The 21,830-nt window shown below is 37.9% G+C and overlaps 1 protein-coding gene across 1 annotated transcript; it reads right to left on the bottom strand.

Annotated features, from left to right (window-relative positions):
- Positions 1 to 1,685: 1,685 nt before the first annotated feature.
- Positions 1,686 to 20,819, bottom strand: wls (Wnt ligand secretion mediator). The gene is made up of 12 exons (XM_079612174.1): positions 20,469 to 20,819; positions 17,549 to 17,824; positions 12,122 to 12,246; positions 11,794 to 11,955; positions 11,321 to 11,457; positions 9,307 to 9,475; positions 9,072 to 9,169; positions 8,889 to 8,952; positions 8,447 to 8,590; positions 7,753 to 7,836; positions 7,485 to 7,638; positions 1,686 to 2,615 (listed from the first exon to the last, which is right to left on the bottom strand). The coding sequence occupies exons 1-12, from the start codon at positions 20,572 to 20,574 to the stop codon at positions 2,506 to 2,508; spliced, it is 1,629 nt and encodes a 542-aa protein (XP_079468300.1). The 5' UTR covers positions 20,575 to 20,819; the 3' UTR covers positions 1,686 to 2,505.
- Between the last annotated feature and the right edge of the window lie 1,011 nt (positions 20,820 to 21,830).

The following is a 21,830-nucleotide window of genomic DNA, read 5'->3' as shown; positions in this document are numbered from 1 at the left end:
GCTATCCTAAACTATGCAGCCTAACATTGAATTATATAAGTCTATAATGTGTTATGTGTATGCTAGGCCGAAGATATGTGTTTTTAGTCTAGATTTGAACTGACAGAGTGTGTCTGCTTCCCGGACAATGGTAGGAAGACTGTTCCAAAGTTTTGGTGCTAAGTAGGAAAAGGATCTACCGACCTGACTAGGTCATTAAAGGTACAATATTCGCCACTAGGGGTCGCTAACCTCTTACAATAACAAAGGCGATTGATGACGCAGTGATAAGCGGAATCATGGAACTTGACATACCAATTGATCTAATAATGTTTATAGATGAGTGAAAACATTCATGTTTTTTAACATGACAGTGGAAGCAGGGCGCGATTGCTAATAAGAGACAGATATCAGCACCAAATGCAAGTCCCGCGGATATGAAGGAATGAGGACATTTCATTCTACCGAACTACCCGCAAGTGCTGAATTACTAACTCACACAGGTCAGTTTATTAGACAAATTAAACTTGTGAGGTAACGCAGCGATGTTTCACTTGATCTAACGTTACACTATCATACTAAACAGCATTTGAGTGTGTTGAAAGTTATAACGTTATTCTATGTGTTAGTTGTTGGCTATATGAGACTAGCAGTAAGCTAGATCAACATTAGAATAACATTTCATCATGTTGTTGAGCTATATAACATTGATTTGTTTTATGTACATTTGCTCACCTGTCTAATAAAGCACATGCTAGAGCGGCATCTCTATCAAGTCGTGAAGCTCTGTTAAATCAAACGGCATCTCGAAAACGCAGAAATTGATCCTTATTTTAGTTCTCCTTTTGTCCCAAAGTCTGCTTGCCATGATCCATAATGTTTAAACGAAACAACAACAGCGTGCAGCTAAACATTATGCAGTTGTCCACATCTGTGGTTATTATGGCAGTACAAACGGAAACTAGGGATAACGCGGATATTACGTCATTGACAAGTGACAGGCACTATTTAAAATTGTAAATTTCTCTGAAATGACAAATTCTTGGAAACATTTAGGATAATGAAAGTACATAATTGAAAGGAATTTTTAACAATATGCAAGTGGTTCTTGGATATTTTGATACAAAATTCTTACATATTGTACCTTTAAGATCTTGAAATCAATTTATTTTATTTGTCCCTCACTTCGAGCTTTCTCTGTGGTCTCCGCTAACCTTTGAAACAGTCTACCTCTGAACATCAGAGCCTCTCCATCACTGGACACTTTAAAAACAAGTCTAAAGAAAGACTTTTATTATTTTTTTAATAAATTTTAAAAAATGTATTATCTGTGATGCTGTGTAACCTTGAACAGTCTGTTTTATATGTATATATGTGTGTGCATGTGTATATAACTTGATTTTTATTTCAAGTATTGTCCTTAATGTATTTTTTTTTCTCACTGTAAAGCACTTTGGATTAATTACAGATGTGTAAAATTGTACTATATAAAATAAAGTTTGACTTGACTTCTTATGAAATAGAATCCCATTAATATAAAAACTTGTTTTGACTTAAAAAAAAAAATGTAGGTGAATGATGCTGCGTAAAAGCTTAAGTGAGATGATTGATACATTTGTATTTTGTCTCCCAGTAAGTAAAAATATTTTTGTACTGCAAAAAATCCTACAGTCCTGTACACCAGTGATTTAATAAGCCAAGTCCCATTAACCAAACAAATCTACAATGTTTATTTAAATTAGCATAAAAGCATGAAAAAAAACTAAACCCTAAATTTCCACTTGATACAATCGGAAAAAAAACTCAGATACTCTTTTTTTTCTTCTTTTTTTACAACGCAGTGATACAATACAGCTACTAATGCTTTCATACAGATGAAAATAAGCACTTTATAAAAAATATATCTCTACATTGTAACATAGAACATAGTGTTTGCCAATCGGAGCATAAGGACCGATATATACGTCACTTGACATCCACATCTTGCTCTGAGACCTTGGTTTGAACTCAGTTACTCACGTTATGTGTTCCATGGGTGAGTTTACATTTGGTGGGGAGTGTTTAAGGAAGTCAGATGAGGAAGGATCAACCGACAAAAAAAACATACATAACCATACAGTATGCTAACAGTTTTTCTTCCTTGTTTTGTAATCACAAAATGAAAGGGGAAAACGATGATCTCAAAATATATCAATAGGAAACAATGTCCTTGTTTCCCTTTCCTCCTGGTTTTTAGGAGTACTTTATATTGGTCCTTGCAAACACCAGTGTCTTTGCCTATCCACAGTGCGAGATACATGTGCTAATTTCTCCCAGCACCACAAGATGGTGTGCAACTCCATTTTTCTACAGCTCGGCACAAGCAGCAGTTCTTAGACGGAACCTCAGTGGAACGGAAAGTCAAACTGTGAAAAAGGGGCTTAATATTTGTGAGGCTGTGTGTGAAATGAGGAAAACCACACAGGACACCCAAAAGAGTATTGTTTGAACTTTTGAGACTCTTGTTGGACTGGGTAAAGGTGACAGCTACTCTTGAGCTTCTTTCCCGGTCATTTTGTAGAGCTCTGTAGGCCCGTCCACATGTGTGATGGTGGTGGTCAGCTGAATGTCCTCTCCACTGTTTCCACCTTGATCAGCTATATGGAAGAAGAGAAGAGAGGAAAATGTATCAGGGACCGATCAACACTTACACTAACAGATCATTACAACAGGGTAGGAACGGCAGGAAACAATTCGAATTTCAAGGCGATGATATTTTCTCCATGTGAAGCATAAACAAAAAATACCTAAAAATTGCTGTAGTAAAAAACAAGATCTTAAACGAGTTCATTTTTGCAATCATATCTTGGGCAATTGTATTAATTTTGGTGAAATTTGACAATTACCGACTAATTTCTGACAGTAACAAAATAAGTCAAAACAGAAATGTTATTGATTTCATTTGAAGGAGGAAATTTTACATCCAATCACAAGAATTAGTTGTTAAGTAAATCAGACAACGCACTGGCAATTTAGTGATATCCTCGTAGCTGTGGTCTTGAAATAAAATCCAGAGTCCTCCTCTTAGACTTAGACCGAGACAAAATGGAGTACAAATTCTGTCGAGACCAAGACAAGACCTTCAAAAAAAGGTCTTGAGTAGTACAATACTAAAAAACAATCTATACAGACCTAATGCCTCCAAAACATTGAGCTCAAAGAGAAGAGAAAACATTAGAGATAAAATCCACATGGGCTGCTTTGGTAAGGACAAAAGCGTTCCCACTTATGTGATGAGGCTTTCAAAACGAATGCAGGAAAAATGGAGCAGCATCATCTCGCTCTCCAAATAAGTGGCCTGTCGAGTCACGGTGCAGAGTCACGTCCAGAGGTGGAAAGTCCAGGGGTCAGAAAGTAAAAGTCCTGCCATATGTTTATTCCACCCATTAACTCAGTCAGCTGATTTCACTAATTAGTTCTATCTCCTGGCTGAAAAACTGTGCTAATTAGCAAATCCAGGTGATTGGAACAAAATACTGAGGAGGACTTTTACTTTCTGAACCTGGACTTTCCACCTCTGGTCACGTCACACAAGAAAATATATATTGTGATGTAAGTGCTGTAGTCACGGCCGGCTTCACTGTGCAGGGCCTTTTACACTACACCATTTTCAACTTAAGATGTGAAACTTTTAATGTGTTTGGTCATTCATTTACATGACAACGGTGTTTGGGAGGCCTGAAAATGCAAACGTTTAAAAACGATACCGTAATCATCTCCAAACTACGCAATCCCACATTTGTGCAAACGGTGACGTCATGCGCATTACGCATTCAATAGGTGCTTAGTGTTTCTTTACAATGACATCGCCATTTACTGGCCTGACAGCAGAATACAGCGCTTTGATTCGTTTTCGTGGATCCGTGTGAACGGAGATCATTTTGACAAATAGTGTCGTGAAAATGCGGGGGGAAAAAGTTTCAGTTTTTAGAACATTGTTGTCGTGTAAATGCCTAAAAGGAAAAAAAGCACCTTGTCACCATTTCTAACCTATTCCCTTAGGCCGTGTGTCCACCAAACCATTTTTAACCAGCGCTCTTCTGAAAACGCTTCGCTGAGGGCTCGAGTGCGCTTCAGCGTTATTTAAATTGAGGCTCAGCGGAACTGTTACTTGTATCCGACTTCGCAAATAGTTTGTTTTTGAATAGAAATGTCGACACAGCGTCCAGTGTGAAATAGACACGCTGCTGGCGTTTTAGAAAAAAAAACGCGGCGCTCCCATTGAAAAAAAATATTTTTCTATAAATATATACTACCATTTAACAGTTTAAGGTTGGTAAGAAGTCTCCAGTGCCCACCAGAGCTGGATATATTTTATTTAAACTACAGTAAAAGGGTATTTTCATGGTCATACTTTAAAATAACATTTCCATTTGAGTACATTTTAAAATGTAATTTATTCCTGTGATGGCAAAGCTCAATTTTCAGCAGCATATTCTATCAATCAAACATCTTATCAGTAAAGAAAATGATCAGATTTTCAGCTCTTACATTAGGAAGGACAAGTCAAACAACATCATTTAATTTTGTCTTCATGTCATCTACAAAATGTTAGGAAATTGGAGCCTAAGAGCGACACTTTTTACCACTGTCTCAAGCACCTTAAAACTATTTTTTACCCATAAAAAAGGCATACAAAATATTGAAGTACCGGTAATTTTTGAAAAACACACTAATGACTGAGCAAAAAAACATGAGGAAAGTTTCAAGCATGACATCAAGATATTGATGGTTTTCATTACACCAGCCCAAGTAGGAAGCCTGGCCTAGATTAGAGACACCCACTGCCGCCTAAGAGGCCCATTTCCCCAAAGGAAAAAAAACACATAAGCCCCACCTTTTCCTGGCATCAAGACGAGCTTGTCTTAAAACAAACCAAACACCAGGAGACTGTAAAACATGGTGCCAAGTGAATGCCTTTGCAGAACTGCAGGTACGGACTTCTTTGTGCTGCATATGAAACAGCACCGTCTGACTATCAAGAGACATCTTTTTAAATACTAAAATTGATTTAGACGACCCATCCATTTAGATACAGCACAATAAATAAATAAACATTTTGGGGAGTATTACACACATCTTTCTCAGGCTTCATGGGGGCAAAACTGAGTGGTTTTGGGTGGGTGTGCCTCAAAGGGTAGTCTTAGTTTGTCTGAAAACCAAAGAATTCTAATGTTAACATATTCAGGGTTGTATATGGGTAACAATTTTACAACATTCTGAGCAAAACCACAAATCTGGCCTTCATTCATTTATAAGTTATAGTTGATTAGACAGCTATCATTCAAAATAACTTAAGTGATTCACTACTCGCACAAGGAAACCAGCCTTTGATATCTCCAGAAATAGAATAAAGATTTAGTTTTAACTGTCAGCAACAGGTCCATGTCAAAGCCCCTTTAAGGCAAGTCATTTGACTCGGTGACCATCTTTGAAACACCTCTCTGGCAGCCATTTCAGTCAAGCAAGTACGGTTTCTATCTTTTAGAATGGGGAACATCAAATCATGGTAAACTCACACATCAGTTGTGGAAAACGGAAGCTCAAGCATGTTTTATTGACGTGTGAAAACCAATGAAGGTCATTCTTGTGTTACGCAACATGTTTGAGCTTCAGCAAGAACCAATAAGGTTAATTCTCATGTGTTACGCACCAACGTTTGAACTTCAGCAGGAACCAATGAGGTTAATTCTCGTGTGTTACGCAGCACTTGAGCTTCAGCAGGAACCAATGAGGTTCATTCTCATCAAGGGATTTTGAGGAGATATTGATTTGATGACCGAAGAGATCTAGTAGTAGTATGTGGAGTAAAGAGATTACAAATATACTTCCATCCATGAAGAACTTTAAAAACAAAGAGCAAAATTTTAAAAATCAACACGTAACTTGACCGGTAGCCAGTGTAGAGAGGCAATTACAGGAGTGTGTGTGTATATGTGCAGGTTTTCTAGTGCCAGTCAATAATCTGATAAAGTGAATAACAGTAATCTAACCTTGATGTAATAAAAGCATGAATTTCAGTTTCAAGGTCCTTCTTAGAAAGCATCCTCTTGATTCTGGCAATTGATCTTAACTGGGAGAAACTACCTTTTACCACAGCACTGATCTGCTTATCAAACGACAATGGGATCAAAAATAACACCAAGGTTTTTAACACCGTAGCGCATATTAGAAGAGAGGGGACCAAGCTGATTAGCAAAGCCAAAGCAATAACTGAATTTTTTTTTTTTTCCATACAGCTTTATCACTATTTAACTAAAACAAAATGTGTCCATTCAGCATTTAATGTCTTGAAGACAGGCAAAAAAATTAGACAGAGAACAGGTGTTATTTTTAACGGGAAGATAATAAAGCGGAGTGTCATCGGCATAGAAATGATACGATAAGTTGTTTCTGAATAATATAACCAAGTGGAAGCAAATATAAAGCAAAAAGAAGAGGACCTAAAATAGAGCCCTGCGGAGCACCAAAGAAGATTCGGAGCACCAAAGAAGATTCAAGCACAAGATGAGAAACATTTCCCCAAGTTAACAGAAAAAGTTATATTGACATCTCCTTGAGGTAAGATGCAAACCAATCTAGCACAGATCCATGAAACCCAGCTGTGATCAAGTCTTTGTGAAAGGATGTCATGATCTACAGTGTCAAATGCTGCACTTAAGTCAAGAAGAACTAAAATGTAACAAGAACCAGAATAAAGCAGATTCGGTGCCATGAAATTCTCCAAAACCAGACTGGAATGTTAAAAACCACTCAGGTACGAGGAGATCTGAGAGTAGACAACTTTTCCAGGACTTTTGGAATTTAGGTAAGCAAGTAAGTAATCTTTATTTCTATAGCACTTTTAACAGACAAAAGGGTCACAAAGTGCTTCACAGAGTTAAAATATACACATAACAGATATACACAAAACATACAAATATACATATACACATATGTACACAAAACATACAAAACTATATTGCTAGTTAAATGCTTGTCTAAAAAGATGCGTCCTAAGGAGTTTTTTTTAAAGTTTCCACAGAGTCCAAAGCTCTCAAAGCTAATGGAAGAGAGTTCCAGAGCCTTGGAGCAACCACACAGAAAGCTCGATCACCTCTTGTTTTAAAACGTGTTCTAGGAACTGTTAAAAGGTCTTGGTCAGTAGAAGACCTCAAAGAGCGACCAGAAGTGTATACTCCTGGATATAAGAAGGAGCTTGATCGTGCAAGGCTCTATAAGTAAGGTCTGTAGTTATTCAAATCATGCTGATCAAGATTATGCTTGGTTGGACTATGGCATGTTTAAATGTGGCTGGTACAACTCCACTTGCTAGGAGCAATTGATAATAGCAGTAACAACTGGACTAAGAATAGGAAAAGCCTCTTTAAAAATATTAGAAGGCAAAACATCGGAAGGACAGAAAGATGGCTTCATATTAGAAACAATATCAAAGAGCTGTAAAGATGACAGGTTGAAAGTCCTACCGCTTGACTGCTCGCCCCCGTAGCGTTTGTGAGACGGTGCATAGAGGAACATAAGGGCAAACACATAGAGGTTCCACATGCCGTAGATCCCAGTGAAGAAGGCGCTGTTCACCTGAACCGTGTACCCGCCCCAGTGCCAGTGACCCTCATTCACCTGTTAACATATAACACGGACATAACAATGACCATCATCTGAATTAATCCATACACCTATAATCTACAATGAAATATCATGTAGAAACAGATTTAGTGGATAACTGATCTATACCTGGCTTATGATGAAGAAGATTACAGTCATGGCAGCACATGCCAGCGTGACCAACATCAGGAATTTGAAGCGGAAGATGAGGCCCTAAGATAAAAATAAATAAATCATCATTAAAGAAACTCACGCTATAAAAAATGCAAAATGGTCAAATAAACACATGGAACTTTTAAAATAAAAGTTTCATAAAACTTATAAACTATACAACTATTATACATAATTGACATTAAAGCTGAATTCATACTACTACTCAATTTGGGGTCAGTAAGATTTTACTTTTTGAAAAAAATTATACATTATATAGACGTATTAAACTGATGCCAAGTGATAGAGACACTTATGATACAAAAGTTTTCCATTTCAAATAAATGCTGTTCTTTTACATTTTCAACAAAGAATGCTCAATCTGTTAGATTAGATAGATAGAGATAGATAGAGATAGATAGATAGAAATATAGAACAGAAAAGAGTTATAATATTTCACAATATTAGTTTTACTGCATTTTAGATCAGCCTTGGTGAGACCTATGTAGGACATAGTTATTCTCATCAGCAGTCAGTTTATGATCATCATAAGCTATCTTATATTTTTAGCTCATTTTCAAACTTGTTCGAACACAAACTACTTTTGAGTCTTAAACCAGAAAGCTCACTAGTCATATAAAAGCTAACACTATCTATCTAGGTTACACATTACCTCATAGTGCAGTCGACGAGCCTTCGTCATAGCAGGTAAGGACGACCTTTTCCCGCTGACGTTTCTGAACACTTGGAACACCATGAAGCACAGGAACAGGAAGTAGAGACATGCACAGATTCCTGCTACAATAATGAAGGCCATCTGCACCAACCTCAGTTAAAGTCATAACTTTACTATACTATTGTGCTGATTTCTGTACTTCTGTGATAGTGTTGTAGTATGCATGGTGTTACTACATCTTCCTGTGGATCATCATTTAGTCTAGACGCCTTTACTACATGTTTAGCCTGAACAGATGTGGTACGCAAGACAGTAGAAGATGCATGACCAGAATACAAGACTGAACACCACTGGGTTTTGACCATCAGCCACCATCATGAAGAGTTTCTCTTCAATTAAGAAACATCTGTACCGACAGCGCACACTTTCAGAAGGATACAGCCAGCTCTGTCCCAACATCTGAGGCCCAGATACTGTAGAAAGGATTCTTCAGCTGTACTCCTCTAAAAAATAAAGAAAAAAATTGTTTACCTAGCAGCACTAAGCACTAAATAACTTGAGTTAGACGGGAACTAAAGAGTTACTTCATGCCAAGAATGCGGGAAGTTCAACGTTGGCTCACCTCTCACACATATCAAAGATGAAGAGGCAGAATGAGCCAAAAACAATGGGTCCAACCTGTTTCCAGTACACAGAAAAACGGTTTCTCTCAGTCTGGTCCTAGAAGAAAACAACAAAAGAAAACATTATAGTAATACGTTTTGAATATGGAAAACAGGTCAAGCAACTCAATTAGAAGCTCAAATGCTTCCTCTGTCTTCTATTGATTGGACAAAAAGGAAAAAATTGGTTCCAACCATAAGATGTTCTCCACAGAAGATGATCCAGAAAGAAAGCAGCATGGCGTAGAAGATGCCCTGACGGATGTCACCAAAGAGCAGCATCCAGGTCCAGTCGAAACCCACCGAGAACCATTCCACTGGGATATTGATGAAGGTCATGGAGATTCCCAGAGCGAAGATAACCCTGAAAGAGAGCAAAGTGTACAGAGAAAGGATGATTATCAATATACTAGCAAAGATCATTTTATTAACAACGTATATCTGAGAAGATATCAAAAGAGTAGACCCAAGAAAAAAAAAAAGAAAAAGAAAAAAAAAAAAGGTCAAACAAATTTGACTCCATCTTGCTCTTTGTTCTCTAGTGTTCAAAAAGCAGGCATGCTAGGACAAGCTAGAAGACCATTTGGTGAGACTGAGATGGGGTGTGACTTCAAACACATTAATCACATTCCAGGCTGCCCGATCGGGGCAGAAAGAGACCATATTGTGTTGGAATGCTGGGAATTTCCCATGAGTTCAACTCTGGTGAGGGTACAAACTACGAAGGTGCATTTGGTTTGCTGGAGATGTGAACAAAGCAGCTTTTCAGCTGTCGAAAAGTAAAACTTGATATTAAATGACAAGGATACATTTTTTTAAACTTTAGTCTAAAACATATGTACAAAGTTCATAGAAAATAACAATTTAAATACAGTTTTCAAGGTACACTACCGTTCAAAAGTTTGGTGTCAATAAGTTCTTTTTTTTTTTTAAGAAAGAAGGCATTAAATTGATAATACTTTAAGACTGTTACAAAAGATTTCTTTTACGAATAAATGCATCAGAGTTTCCACAAAAATACAAGGAGCTCAACCGTTTTCAACATTGATACTAATAATAAATATTTCTTAGGCAGCAAATCAGCATATTAGAATGATTTCAAAAACTACAGGGTGAAAAAATAGGCATTTAGCTTCCTCTTAAACATCAAGGGCACAAAAATCAAGCTGTGAAGTGCAAGAATGCAAGACAGCACACATCCATGACGTCAACTAAAAAAAGCTGTTCCCTGGAGACGTGTGTAACTCGCACACACGCTGTCGGCTCCACTGGCATGAAGCAGCATTCTGGCATCATTCCAATAATAAGAAAATCAGCGGGGAGCTCATGCCACGCATTCTTGCGCATTCTCTCTTTGAGATGTAAAAATGGATTCTAGTTCCATCTTGACACTTAAGTGGAACAGTATGGAACTAGTTGGCTCGGCAAAGCTTTTAAAACATGAAAGAATAATTATCCTGCCTGTGAGTCACACAAAGTATGACTGCCTGAGAGCTTTCGGTCTTCTGGGACTGCTAGTGCCAAACCAGAGTGAGGGAGAAATGGATAGATGGTGCATGTGGTGTTTAGTTTGGAAAGAAGAAATATGAAGTAAAAATAATGAAAAAGATTTCATCAGGAAATATCATTTTCTAAAATAGTTTATCAAACACTGTTCAGATATTAAATGTATTAAGATATTAAATGCTAAATGAATGCCTGTAGCTCAAACAGTTGAGCCAATGTCATGGTTCAATTGTCAAGGAATGCATGAATTGATAAATGCATAACAAAATGCAATGGAAGTTGCTTTGAAAAAGAGTGTGCATACTATACGCATATACATGTATAAAATATTTAGTATTTATGATTTTCATCTGAATTAACCTACTCTGAAGGATGGTCCTGAGCCATATTTAGAGACCAGAATATCACAGAGACTTGAGAGAGGACTTATTTGATTCGGGCCAGTAAGCAGGCACCTAGCAACCACATAGCAACACTGTAAATACAACTCCCCTTTCAACCAAATAGCAATTCCCTGGCAACCACCCCAGCCAGAAAATGTTAATAATAAAATGTTTCCTTTAGTCACACCAGTGTGAGGATCTACGTTATCTTATATTTCTTCATTCCATTGACCAGTAAACTAATGAAACCAGAAACATTCTAGGCCTATGTTAACATTTGACCTAGAAGCCAAGTTTAAGTGACAGAAACATAGCTTTACTTTTCCAGCAGGACGGGTGGCCTGGTCATCTGGGTGATTCTCTTCCAATACCAGATCATGATAATGAGGATGCTGGGAGTGAGGAACGTCTTCATGGCAAACCAAACCTTGGTGAAGCCACCGTTTTGGTGAATGCCCTGGAAAGTTACATTGAGAGGGACATTATAGTGACATCATGAGAAACACATTAAGGACACTTAATTGATGGGCATGGCTGTTTGCTGAGAGTCAAATAAGAAGAGCAAGGCAAACAAAAGTGAAGATTAAGGGGTGATGCAGTCCAGATGTCTTCAGTCCACTAACATTTGTATAACCATTGCCCTGTCCAGAAGTGTGTGCCAATTATAACAAGCCGAGACTGGGCCAAAATCCTCCCATGCAAACAATGCTCAAACACAACCGCCTACACAACAGTGAGTTTTAAACATGCATCCTGTGACTGTGTTAATCAAAGTCACAGTGTGAAAACTCACCACAAGACGGATGTCTTTGATTTCTCCAATTCCGATGTTGACTTTTTTGCGTTCGTTGACAGGTAGCCGGATGTTGAGGAGATAGTACTTATGGGCCACGCTGCCAACCTCCATAAAGGGCAACAGGTCACAATCATAGTAACGGCCTTCATTCTCAGAAGTCTGAAGAAAAAAAAAGTGCTTACAAAGACTGAAGGGAACTAGTCATGTACAAGCTAGATTCAGCTTGACGAGCCGTAGCCTTGTAGCTTGTAGAGTGGACTTAACACTTCCAGTAAGGGGTGTGTTTTTGGATCTGGTATGGGTCAGAAATTACTAGTGTGTTTACCTTGGTTGCAGTGAAATTGCAGCTCAGTTTGCGATGTTCTATGGAGTGGGCCATCTCAGTCCACTCACTCAGGGTGCTGTCTCTGTAGGCCAGACCAACGTCCAGGGTGACCAAAGCTCCATCATCTACACACCAACATCCAACACTTACTTCAGTTTGAAATATCAGAACGATTCTGCACTTTAACCAGTCACAGTGGCTGCATTATAGAGTAATCAATTCATATAATTGAATATTAACCCATATGACTTCTATTCTTCTGTGCAACACAGAGGTGATTCTTTTTAAAGAATATCCTGGCCACTCTTTCAAATTATGAAAGTAAATGAGGAGTATCTATCAATCTCCAAAAGGTAAATAAAGCATTTAAATGACTAAAACGATATCCATATGACTCGTTTTCCAAGATAATCCAAGTTCCCTGAAAACATAATGTACAATAGCAGCTAATAAAAAGAAAAGAAAAGTAATTTGCCTGATTATCTTCCCTCGTTAACCGCTAAACTGGATCAGGGCTGGATTCACAAAACATTAAGAATAAAATTCTTCCTAATTGCAATTTTCTTCTTATTACCAAACTTAAGAAAGTTAAGAATATTTGTATTCCCAAAAAATATTTAAGAATTAATTATTTTTTTTTCATCACATGGCACATTAAAAACGGCAACAGTGCTGAACTCCTGTCATTTGCGACGAAAATGAACTGATCAGCGAGTCTTCGGCAAGAACCGCCATATTTGAGAACTTAAAGAGTTTTTCAAATATTTAGACTTCAAGAATTGCACTCTTATAAAGAAATTAAAATTCAACTTAAGACATTAATTATCTTCTTTATTAAGAATATTTCCATGAATCCGGCCCCTGATTTGTAAATCAATAATTTAGGCCAATTTTGTGAACTAGATCAAATCGATTCATTGAAATTATCATACTTCTAAGTGAATGTTAAATTCAGTCACTTACTCACTCAATCATTGTCTTAAAGTGCAAGAGTCGTATGAACCATTTTTACTGTGCTTTTTGGTCATTTTAGATTAACATCATTAGTCAGGATATAGCTCAAATTCACGTTTTGTGTTCCAAAAAAACACAAAGTCAATGACATGCAACAACATGAGGGCGAGTACATGACAGAATTTTAATTTGAGATAACTCTTATCTCTTCAAGACCTTCACATCTGAAAAAATTAAATGAGTGCCTGCTGACTGAAGAACAGCAGTGGACATTTATACACAAGGCCAAATGCAGACACGTGAAACGACAGATTCTTGACAGCTCATACCATTCTCATGAATAAGCCCTGCCATTGTTGTGTGGCTAAAAGTAGCTCAAGGTAACCTGGGAGTCATTTAATCTACGGACACCCTATTCAAGTCAATCATAACCTCACAGACTGGCATTTTCGTAAATGTTCAATGATCAATGTCAAAGTATTAGAGAGTCATGTGGTATGATTCTCCTGAGCTTTGGGAAAGCAGGAGTTAGCTGGCAAAGGGGCCCGTGGTTTAGATCGCTTTGCACAGCCCTGTGTGTTCCACTTCACCTCTCTAAAGAGATCCTTGTTGTGTTATGAAACAAGCTGGAGAGCACTAAAGAGAATTCCTGGACGTGGAGGACTGAGCTTTATGGGGGGAGGGGCAGGAGGTAAAGGAAGGCAGAGAGCGGCAGACATTATTAGCCCGGTCCTCTCTCCTCCAGCGTGTCTGCAGTGGCCCCCACCTACGAGCGGCTGTGCCAAAGAGCTTTGAATGTCAGCTTAGCGCACACAAACATTCCGCCCGGGCGCAGCGCGCATCACCCCGGCGACTAAGCCATTTCAACAGCTGTGTTATTGCTGGAGACCGGCCAAACTGTTGCTGCTTGGGCCAGAGAGATGAGAAAGCGAGAACCAACGACACTCCATGGAAAATGAAGCAGAGGGGCTGGTCACAGCCACAGGGGTGTTGCTAGACCCCTTTTGAATACATTTTTTTCTGTAGGAATTTCCTGATGAGTAGATATGTCTGGAAATAGGTTTTCCTATTCATTGAGCATAGTCATTTACATAATTTTAATTACTTAAAACTTGAAGGCTAATTGTAACCATAAGCGAAAATATCCAGCGCATCCTCTTAAGTCATACACCTCGGCTCCGCCCTCTCGCTGTGCTCCTCCTCCTTCACTTTTCCCTGTGGAACACTCGACTCGCGGCCAGTCAGACGATCATAATACGACGTCGTAGTTGAGGAGAGGTAACTACCAGGCTAATGCTTATTGATGTGATGAGTAGTACCCTATTTGAATTTGTATTATTTAGTTAAATGAGCACATCCCGTTTTCCAGATCCAATTATGCACAGATATGATCGTTAGCTTCTAAACTGCAAAAAAAATGCTTGCTTATCTCTACTAATTTGGCATTGTTTGCTACTTGATCATCAGTGAAACCTTTTTGAAGTAATATGATTACAGAAAATGAATAAATACGACTCCTAAAGTCACCAGAATAGAATGTTTTGGTGCGGTTTCTTGAGGGGGGGGGGGGGGGGGGGGGTATGCCCCCTAAAATGGCCTGGTGATCCAATTAATATCTAAACTAATCAAATTCTATGAATGTATATTACTTTAATTATTTAAAAAAAAATCTGTTTAATCAGCATGAGGATTTCCTAGCCTCGTATCTAGATTCTGACAATTCTTGTGTATAAATTAAACAAAATCAAAGCAACTGCAATCTGATGATGACCTGTGAAGAGAAAAGACTTCAGATGACGCCAACTCTGAATCAACATGCACAACTGCAATATTTTCTATATATTGTAATCATTACGATCACAAGTGCTGTGACAATTGCTTTAATGAGATCGTTTCTGCCTAAATTATTACATGCCTGATATTAGCAAACTGCATTATTTGTATTATTTTAGAACTGTGTCAAAGTAATGTCCTTATTTCAAAAATGCAGTCATAACAGATTACTGCATTTTTCTGTAAAGCTGCTTTGAAACTAGATGTAATACGATATGCTATAAAAGCGATATAAAAATCGATTTGAATTGATTGAATGTCATGAAGCAGCAGTGCAGCCACCACAGTGGTGGGCCAAACTTCGTCTCCAGAGTTTAGGGAACACAAAATGTGTTTAAGGAGTTGCTTTGCCTTTGTGTCTTTACCCATGTGCCATCTGTAATTTAGAAGTAGCAGTAACACGCCTCTCTCTTTTTCTTTCTCTGTACAATGTTACTATTTCAGAAGGAATTGACTTTTCAAACATTGCACAGTACGCCTGTGATGGGTGAATGCGGAGTGCCAAATGAATCCCTGCTAGGACCTTATTAGAGGAGACCGTTGACAGTCTGTGAGGTCTTGCTCAGAGAACAGGACACACACAGAGAGAAACAGCTCTGGCAGAAGATCACACAAGACTCATGGTAAACACATAACATCTGGCTGAGGAGGATCTTCTAGGAGAGCGCGTTCCAGATGGTGCTACAAAACCCTGAACAACAAAAACAGTTTCTTCAAGTGCCAAATGCATAAAGAAAAATGCAATGATAGACAGTAAAAAAACGTTGTGCCAAACAAGCGAGAAATGTTATCTTTTTGCTGGTTTATGCACAAGCACGTGCTTCAGGGTGGAGTATATATAACAGCGGGAGCATGGTGGCTTCCTACCACACTAGCAGTTAACGTGTTAAGAAACCGAAAAGACTCCTCCTACATTTCTCAAGACATGAATAGCCAAAGTTTCTCCTGCTGCTAGAAGGAGCCGATGTTCCGCTCACTTTCCCAGACTGCTCTAGCTCAACAATGGCTCTTCATTAGTGGCCAGTGTTATCCGCTTAATCCCGTCTTTGAAAGGGCAGGCCTGGAGCCGTTCCAGATCCACACCCTCCCACAACCAGATGATTTTAAATGGCAACAGTACTATGCAAGTCTTCGCGGCTGGAACCAGTCAGACTCAAACAAAGACACAGTAACTTGACAAATCAAGAGAAACTGTCAAGAAGAACCGGATTTAAATCAGAAATTGTGATGGAATGGAACCGTCTAATTATCTCAGATATGAATAGACATTATTTAGTCAACACTAATCCAGGTACATTTGAAAAAGCATCTTTCTCTCTACGTTTTGGCCTTCCGTCCACACTGACACGTCTTTTTGAAGACACTATTCCAAGTGGATACATGTTAAAAAGCCGTTTTCCCGTTGTAGTGTGGACTGTAAAAAAGTGAGGTATTTGAAAATGATGACGCACGTTTAGTCATGTGATTATTGTACCAATAGATCTCTCTTTATATTGGTATCTACCTGCTGTGTGCTATTCATTTTTCACATTGTTGCTAAAGATAAAGTCTCCTTCTTCATATTACATTCCTGCAAAGATGACAGAAAATATACCTCGCAATTGCTGTCCAGTGGAAAAACATGTTGACTAGGGATGCACCGATATGAAAATGTTGGCCAATACCGATAACTCTTTATATGTGAAAGCAGATAATCGATAACGGATAAATCTAAATCCAATTTTTTTTATAACTCTTTGAAAGCCTGATTACAAAAGCAAAAGCCTCACCATTAAAAGCCATGTCCACAGCACCTTAACATGACTCAAACATATACAGTAGTACAGTAGCCTATAGTGAACCAGTGTAAGATTCATTAACTTTTAAAATGAATTTTACACTCTGATGGCCAAATTTCACTATCAAGGGCACTATCACTATCAACTGCCTTACAATGAAATAAAAAAATGCCTAAATAATGCAAACAAGTCTATGGACTACACGTATAAATGCATGTGCCATGGATAAATAAAACGGAATAGTCTACTCAGACAATAATTAAATAATTTTAATTAAACCATATTATTTATGAAAATAATATGAGAATAATATGAGTGCTAGTTATTGTTGACAATGGTCAACAACAGTATTTTCAGTATTAAATAAATGGAGTAGTGACCTGAACGCACCAGTAAGTGGTGATTTCATATGCATCTCTGGATTCATGTAGACATAGCCTTCAAAAGTTGATTTTGTAGGTGTATCTTAATTCATGAAATGGCAATGAAACCATATGCCAGGACTACATTCCTTTTATTATCCTCCAATTGTCTGTGTCAAAGCCTAGAGCATTTCCCCCCTAACTGCATGCTGACTAAATCCTTATTGAGGTCCCTCAGGCTCCGACTACAACAGTGAGAAAACAGACCATCCATCATTGTTAGTCCTCTCACAGCATGTGAGAAATCCAATCTACTTTTGGGTGAATAGAATGGGAAATTCCTCTGGGTGTTAATTTGTCCCCTCCTACACTTTCAGCAAAATAGCGATGTTCTCATAAGCTTAAAAACCATATGGTGATATCATGTTTTTGGAGGGTAGATGAGCAAAATATAACCTCAAACACACTAAAACGCATACAACCAAACACTTATTACTTACCAATCGGGTTTTGCATTTTGAATGCAATGTCAAGCTGGAGGATAACCAACATGAACTGGAACCAGGCACTCATCTCTCTGTTGGGCAGAGGAATGTGGACCGCAAACACAATGTTATTGGCCTCGATTCTCTTGGCCGTGGCTTCATCAAAGTCTCTGATCTTGCTGCACTGGTCGGGACCCCATGGCATAAACCATTTGGAGCCCTTATGGTGGGTCTTCACGGTGTCCACACACTTGGTGGCCAGGTAGTGGACGGCGGTGGTGGGGCTCGGAGCTGCAGAAAAAGATTTAAATGATTAATTTAATGAATAATTTAAGAAGTTGTACTACCTTGAGGTATTTTGTGTCCATATTTTGCACATATTCAAAATCTCTCTGCATTTTACGAAATAGAAGAACCTTTATTAATTGCATGGAGCATTTATATACATTCAAATTCTATCTATATATTTTCTCATTATTGCTATTTGATTGTCCTGAGATGACCACTTCAATAAAAGCAAAATATATATACACATTTAAAATGTAATTTTTTTAAATAAATTTGATAGTTTCATAAATTAAATCAAATACCCAGTCAATTTCATTAAAAAAAAAATATAAAAAAACAAACAATGATTTAGTGTGAATTATTTGTAAATAATAATACATTTTAAAATCATACAGAAATCCATAAGTGCATATCAAGCTAAAACAATGCAGACTGGGAGAAAAGACCAGTCGATGTGAAAATTAATACTTTTATCCAGCAAGGATGCATTAAAAACAGTACAGACTTTTACATGGTTACAACAAATATATATATATATATATATCAAATAAATTCTGGTCTTTTGAACTTTCTATCAAAGTACCCTGACATTTTTTTTATCACAGTTACCACAAAAATATGAAGCAGCACAACCGGTTTCAACATGGATAAGAAAACGTTACTTGAGCAAATCAGCATATTAGAATAATTTCTGAATGATCATGAATGACTCTGCAGACTGGAATAAATTACATTTTATTGTAAAATATATTCAAATAGAAAACAGTTCTTTTAAATTGTAATAATATTTCACAATATTACTGTACTGATCAAATAAATGCTGCCCCAAAGTTACCACCCCGAATATTTTGAATGGTAATGTATAATGAAAAAAGGCTCTAGACAATGAATACAAGACTCGTCGTAAAGTGACTCTCTGATAAACTCTTGCTAAGAGGGAGTCATTAGCATGAGAAAGTACGGACAGGCTTCCTCCACCATTCAGGAGGCTGGTCCTGATAGTTTGTTAAGTATGAGTCAATAGATCCCTTCCTGGGTCATTGAGGACATCTGAAGTGACCGGGAAGTGCGAGATAATGTGAACCAGCCTATGGCTTGAGGACACTGTTCAGGTTCAGTCTCGATTCCAAACAGTGAAAGGAAAGCAAGCAACATTAAAATGTCCCCAATATTTTAAAAGCTAATGTGTGGGCTTATAAATTGCTCTGTTCCTGTTTTGAGGGGTACAAGGCAAGCTACAACCCTGTTCCTGTGAAATATACTGAGCAAACTAAATTAGCTATACTAAACCTCTCCCAGTTCAATTATTCATTGACCCACAATCCTGAGAACAAACCCTCTTCAAAATACCACCATAAAATAATGGTCGCCTTTCGGCCCGGTGACCTCATGCCGTGTTTAAGATGTCCAATAACAGGGGGAGCAGTGCGCCTTTCTACTCAATTACCCAGTCTGCCACCAGCCACCGAACAAACACAAAAGAATCCCGCTTCATTAAATCAATCGCAGGCAAGAATAGCCAAAGCAAGCTAATTCATCACCATTCATCCCACATTCTGCACCAAGAAATCATTCCCTTCCTATCAAAACCAGAAGGAAGTCTGAGGTTGCGAAGAGGAAGTGTGGATGAGGACAAACCATGTTTCCCCAATGGTGCAAAGCAGAAGAAGCTGAAAAAGAACACTTAAGATAGAAGGGAATATTTGATCGCTGTACAGTCAAAAAGGTCATAGAATGGTGAGGTCGATTGGAAATGCAGGCAGGAGCTGGAAGAGCCTGTGGGAGCAGAGGGCTTGTCTGTTCAGATGTAGGATCAAAGAAAACTTCTAGAGATGCACCTCGTTTAACCCTTTATTGGCCCTTATTCATTAACCCTTTCACTACAGAATAGAAACACAAGTTCATTCACTAAACTTCACAAAAATAAACATAACGTTTGTAATATAGGCTACTTCACTGTTAGCTAGCTTTGTCTGTTTGCACACAGAAAACGGTCTATCATGCTTTAGTTTTGTTGTAAATATGTTTCTTAAACGTTGCACGAAGGTTTCTCCTGAGTTGTATTAGTCTAACTGCTCTAACTTTAAGTTATACATACTGAACAGCTATTCAAAAGTTGTTTCAAATAAAAAATGTGCGTTTATGATACACAAACCACGCGCAAGTAAATAGCAAAAATCTCTTAATAATTATCACGATATTTTTAAACAATACTGCCGAATACACTTTCACGGTCAAATATTCAAGCTCAAGTGGGTTTAAACAAGCAGGGTCTTTCTCAGACTGGTTCCTCAAGGCTTTTCAGGTAGGCTACCCGGGGAAAACAAGAGACTTCAGGGCGCAGAAGTAGCGAGTAGGCTAAAACTAAATGTCGCGTCTGTCTTACATCGGCTCTCAAACTTCCAGGCGGATCGCTGAGAGCAGCAGCACAAAGACTGCACCAGTCGACGGGTGAAAATAAGCGCCCATCTTTGACACTACTGTAACAAAGCCATTCCGCAACTTTTCACTCCTTGCCATTAAGCAAGTAAGACTTATTTTTTGCTAGAAAAACACAGAATGTTGCACACCAGAACAAATGACTAGACACTGTGCAGCAAAAAGCCAGAACTAAAATCTAGGCGGATTTGTAAAAGTAGCTACTCACCAATCAGTCCTCCGACCATAAAGGAGAACGCCTGGAATAAAAGGAGAATTACTCCCACAATCACCAACTTTTTGGTGCTCATATTCTCAATAATTGCTCCAGCCATTTTCAAAGTGTCTTTTTCGCTATAGGATTGAATGCAAAGAAACGAAAGTCACTGCATCCAGGTGGACCAGTGCGCTGTCCGAGATTAAGTGCGCGACACGGGCTGTGTCTCAAACTCCCAGTGAACTGCCCGTGTTGCGCTCTTCATAGGGAACTATTTGGGAAAGGGGATGACCACGTGACCCACCCTGCATCAGGAACTCAGACGAAAAGAGTGCACGTGACGTCATGCCAGACTCCTGGCCAGATGCACAAAAGAAACTCAAAAAAAAAAAAAGAAAAGAAAAAGAAACTCAAAGCTTTTCATTGGCCACAGTGTGCAAAACAGCAGTGGTTGATTTTATGCTTTCAACATTTTAAGTACATAATCATTTTAATATAAAACATTTGTCATATTGTCATCTGTGATAATTTCAACATTTCATTATGTTTATAATAATAATAATAAATTGTATTATTATTATTATTACTAACAATCTTTATTCTTAAAAATATATAATTGGCTTTAGAAACTAAGATTAAATTTGTGATAATTTAAGCATAATAATGATACAAAGTAACACATATTTTCAGTATATCAATATTTATGCATTTTTTTTTCTTTTGTCAAATCAACTTAGATAATTTATGTGGTTCACATAACACAGTATTTTGAGTTTCTGATGATTAAACCAATCTCCTTCATTAACTCACATTTTTGAATTCAATTAACTCAAATTTTAAGGCGACCAGGTTACTTAGCCTACTTTTTAAGTTAAACCAACAATAATTTTTACAGTGTAATAATAATAATGTATTAAAAATGTATTATTATTGTTGTTATTATTAGGAATTAAGATCATTCTCATTTGAAAACTGCAACAGAAAATGACTACAGGAAACACATTCACTGACAGTCTGTGGCTAAAATTATGCTGTTCTATGAATTTTTCAGATTGTGCTGGAGGCAACTGAGAGCCTCCCCAGCTGCCATGCAAAACCTGACAATAGCACAGACCTGCTTCATTTTAGCCTTGTGTCGCTGCTACGGTTGGAAATATTCAACTCTGAGGGAGTAATTGATGATACAAAGATATTTTACAACATTTTATTTAACCGTTTCAAATTCAGACTACTCGTTTTCAATTGTGTTGCTCTTTCAGTTTTTCAAAGAGCCTGAATCTTCAGCTGTCAGCATGTGAGAACGTAAAGGTAAAACGTTTAAAATCAGATGACAACCTCTGTAAAACGTTCTCAGGTCATGAACATGATGATTGA

This window comes from Phoxinus phoxinus (genome assembly GCF_949152265.1).
Source record: "Phoxinus phoxinus genome assembly, chromosome: 5".
NCBI classification, from domain to species: domain Eukaryota; kingdom Metazoa; phylum Chordata; class Actinopteri; order Cypriniformes; family Leuciscidae; genus Phoxinus; species Phoxinus phoxinus.
This window is presented reverse-complemented; position numbering and strand designations above follow the sequence as displayed.